Source organism: Austrofundulus limnaeus, unplaced genomic scaffold (genome assembly GCF_001266775.1).
Source record: "Austrofundulus limnaeus strain Quisiro unplaced genomic scaffold, Austrofundulus_limnaeus-1.0 Scaffold298, whole genome shotgun sequence".
Lineage (NCBI taxonomy): Eukaryota > Metazoa > Chordata > Actinopteri > Cyprinodontiformes > Rivulidae > Austrofundulus > Austrofundulus limnaeus.
The window spans coordinates 655,261-658,919 of NW_013952700.1; the positions used below are offsets into that span (position 1 = coordinate 655,261).

Genomic DNA, 3,659 nt, shown 5'->3' on the forward strand with positions numbered 1-3,659 from the left:
ACATTCTTTTGAACAGTGGCTGCTTTGTTTCCCCGATGTATAACTGGTCGCAGTCCTCCTGGCACTTAACAGCATATTAAAAAAGCCTGAATTTTGCCTGAAACTCTCAGACTGAAGAAGTCTCTTGGAAGAGAGACGAAACGTTTCATTAAAGAAGAACCCGTCCAGAGGACCTATACAATTTTTTTCCTTTTGAAAACAATTCATAGTTTAACTTCTATAAAAACTGTGTGGAAGATGAAGACAAACTGGGAGAACAGACAAAGTCCATTTGCTTGATCAAATTCTCCTTGTGTCTAATAACTAATCAATCAGATCCATGCAGGAGCAGATGAGCTCATCCTTTCTGTTTAAAACAGGTCCTGGAAGCAGAATTACTGGACTGTCTTCTGGAAAAACTAAAGTTAGAACATTTGTTAAACTACTTGAATATTTTTTATTGAGCACAGAATTACCATATATTTTTCATAATGTTCATAAAACAGACTTAGTCTTTACTTAAACCATGTTTTTATTGAAATGAACAGTAAAATCTGTCTCTGTTGATCAGAAGCTTTGAGAAGCAGAGTTTCCTTTAGAATGTGTTTATAATAACTCCTGCAACATGAGTGACATCATTTTATCTATTTATTTGCCCTCAGAGTAAAGCAGTTTTTAAACTGAGTCAGTATTTTACATCCTGCAGCTTTGGTCTGTGTTTTTATGTGTAGGATGATAGGCTTATAGAAATATAAGGTTTTCCACACCTCTCATAACAAGGTTGTGAGGAAATTATTTACCAAGGATTCTTCTTATTTTTCATCAATATCTTGACTGTGCAAAGTGAATCAGACACACAATAAGTGGAACATCTCAGATGAGTTCAATTTGACCCATAAACAATATGTGATTGTTTATTTACATAAATTAAAACAAATCATGAGTTAACAACTTTTTTGTGCCACTTCAGTAGAGAGCAGAACTGAATATGTGAATATTAGCATCTTAGCTTCTTCATCATCAGCGGCTTTTTTTTAACAATTAAGTTAACAACTTAATTGTGGGTAATCAGCTTCATATAACAAGTTTCAGAATTAATAAGATATACAGTAAATCTGCATCCGAATTCAATCAATATCAATTCAAATTACTTATGATAGAACAGCAAAACGTCAGTTCTGGTGTTGAATAAACCAAACTTTTACTGGCACATTAACTTAGATTCTGGCAAGGCAAAATAGTTTAAGCAAAAGAAGGAAAAAGTAAGATTTGTATTTCTACTGTTTACTTTTACCAAGTGTGAGAGCCAACCGAATATGCACCCCCTTCTCAACTCAGCTTCGGCCGGACTCCGGTTCACCATAAACTCTCAGCCTCTTTACCTTTGATGACTTCTCAGGCACCTTCCAGTAGTAAGACTGGTCCACCTCTGATTGGTCAAGAAGACTCGGTAGGTCCGCTCACCTTCATCGGTAAAACACGTTATTTCTCTGGTAACCTTCTGGGTCTGCGTCAATTCCGAGACGGAAAAGAGAGCTAATCCGGTTTCTCCTTCAAAATAAAATCACTTCCACAAAGGAAGGGAAAAATCAATAACTGCTTGGAGGTTTGAAACCTCGGGGGAATTCGACAGGCGTTGTCGAGTTCCTAGCGGTAACCCCCCTCGTTGGCTCGTGAGTTGGGGTTAACAGCTCCTAAGCTGAAATCCTCCGAAGAGGAGAAACAGCTTCTTCCTTGTTGAGTCAGGAAGTCAGTGTCAACTGCTCAAAGCCGTCCGGTGTTAGTATGAGAACGGACCACTTTGGTCCTGCCTCTTGGCGCAAGGATGAGTCAGAAGAAAGAACAGTTAAGACTTGTGCCAGGTGCCAGCCAAGGTTAGCGTTGTATGGTTGAATAAACAAATATCATGATAACCTACTAACTTATCCTCTGATGGGACTCTAAATGAAATCACTGAAAAACATTTTATGATGATTACTTCAGACATGTAACATTTCTGTTCATATTCAACTCTAAACCATTCATTAGTTTAGATAAAGGAAATATTTTCTCAAGAAAAATCCACAATTATATTACTGTGTTTACAGTAAAAATAAAAACACTGATTTGCATAAAAACACAATAAAAACATTGTAATCACATTCTCTGTGATTCTTTAGTACCATTATAAACCTTTAAGGCACGATAAGAGAAAAGAAGTTGTTCTACTTTTTTCATGTGACAGGCATTATCTTTGATTTAACAAACGCATAAACATTTTTGGTTAAATGACAAATGAATCACGAACAATGGAGATTATTCTGTCCATTATCAGATTAAGAGGAAGAGAGGTTCTCTTCCACGGTTAGAATGACCTGTCATGGCCTGAATAAAGTTCGGAGTGGAACAGAGTTCCTGTCTTCTTCCCAGGCCTGTCCGAGGCCTATTTTAGAGGCATAAAATCTTGTTTTCTCACTCGAGGTGACCCCTACATGTCACAAATTGTTTCTCTCCTCTCTGCAGCCTCAGAGGCAGAGAAGGACGGGGTCCCGGTCTTCAAGTTCCCCCGCTGGAGAGTGAAGGGCCAGGCCATCCCAGAAGTGGTGGATCAGTACAAAGCTACCGGAGCAGAGCTCAATGTTCTGCCCTTCTGCTCCCAGTTCATCCCCATGGAGGTCATCGATCACCCCAAACACGGCTCCATCATCTACCACCCCTCCCTGCTGCCGCGCCACCGAGGGGCCTCCGCCATCAACTGGTGAGTGAGTCCACCACCTTCAGGGCTGTGCTTCAGACTCACCTGCTGCTGGGACCTGGTCAGACTCTCACCTGCTGAACTGAACCTTCCAGGACCCTGATCCACGGGGACAAAAAGGGGGGTTTCACAGTGTTCTGGGCTGATGACGGGCTGGACACAGGACCCATCCTGCTGCAGAGAGAGTGTGACGTCGATCCAAACGACACCGTCAACACCATCTACAAGAGATTTCTCTTCCCAGAGGGAGTCAAGGGCATGGTGAGTGTGTTAACAACTGTGTGACACAACTCATCTCTGCACTGAAACTATTAGTATTATACTAAATGTAGTGATGCACGATACATTAACATCAATACTTGTCCGATTAGTAAAACTGGCCAATATTAATGTCTGATATTGATTTAACACTTTTTTTGTGTCACAAATTTGTGTTTCTGTTTTGTGAGGGGACATGTATCTGTTTGATAATGATGCTGCAGCCAGGAATAACTGAAGTAGAGAGATGTCAGAGGTCTGGTGTGTTTTTACAGGATTGACAAAGACACAATGTGTTTGTGCGTATATGTATGTAAATAATGTGTGTTTGTGTAACATGGGTAAATATCAGTTATCAGCCACAACACCAATAATTATATGGGATATAAATATTGGTGCATCCCTAACATAAAGGTCTGACTTTTTGAGGCTCGGGGGTCAGATTTATAAAACTTGCGTACGCACAAAACGAGCCCAGAAACTTTTTTACACAGCTTTTCACGCAAAGGTTGTGATTTATAAAACTAAACAGCTCTGACCCATGTGTACGCTCATTTTGGAGACAGGAAACTGCGACACAGATGGTGAAGTGAAGAATTAGAGCCACACTGTGTAATGATCACTGTCAGAGATTTAATTTACCTTCAGAATCAGACTTAGATTTTTATTCAACTTTATCATCAGGTTT

General features: G+C 39.9%; 1 protein-coding gene across 1 annotated transcript in view; it reads left to right on the top strand.

Moving 5' to 3' along the window:
• aldh1l1 (aldehyde dehydrogenase 1 family, member L1) overlaps positions 1 to 3,659 on the top strand; it is a 35,989-nt gene that overhangs the window by 4,601 nt on the left and 27,729 nt on the right. Inside the window, exons 3-4 of the mRNA XM_014021592.1 lie at positions 2,482 to 2,716; positions 2,809 to 2,974. Of these exons, the coding sequence (XP_013877046.1) occupies positions 2,482 to 2,716; positions 2,809 to 2,974 (401 nt within the window). The remainder of the gene's footprint in view (positions 1 to 2,481; positions 2,717 to 2,808; positions 2,975 to 3,659) is intronic.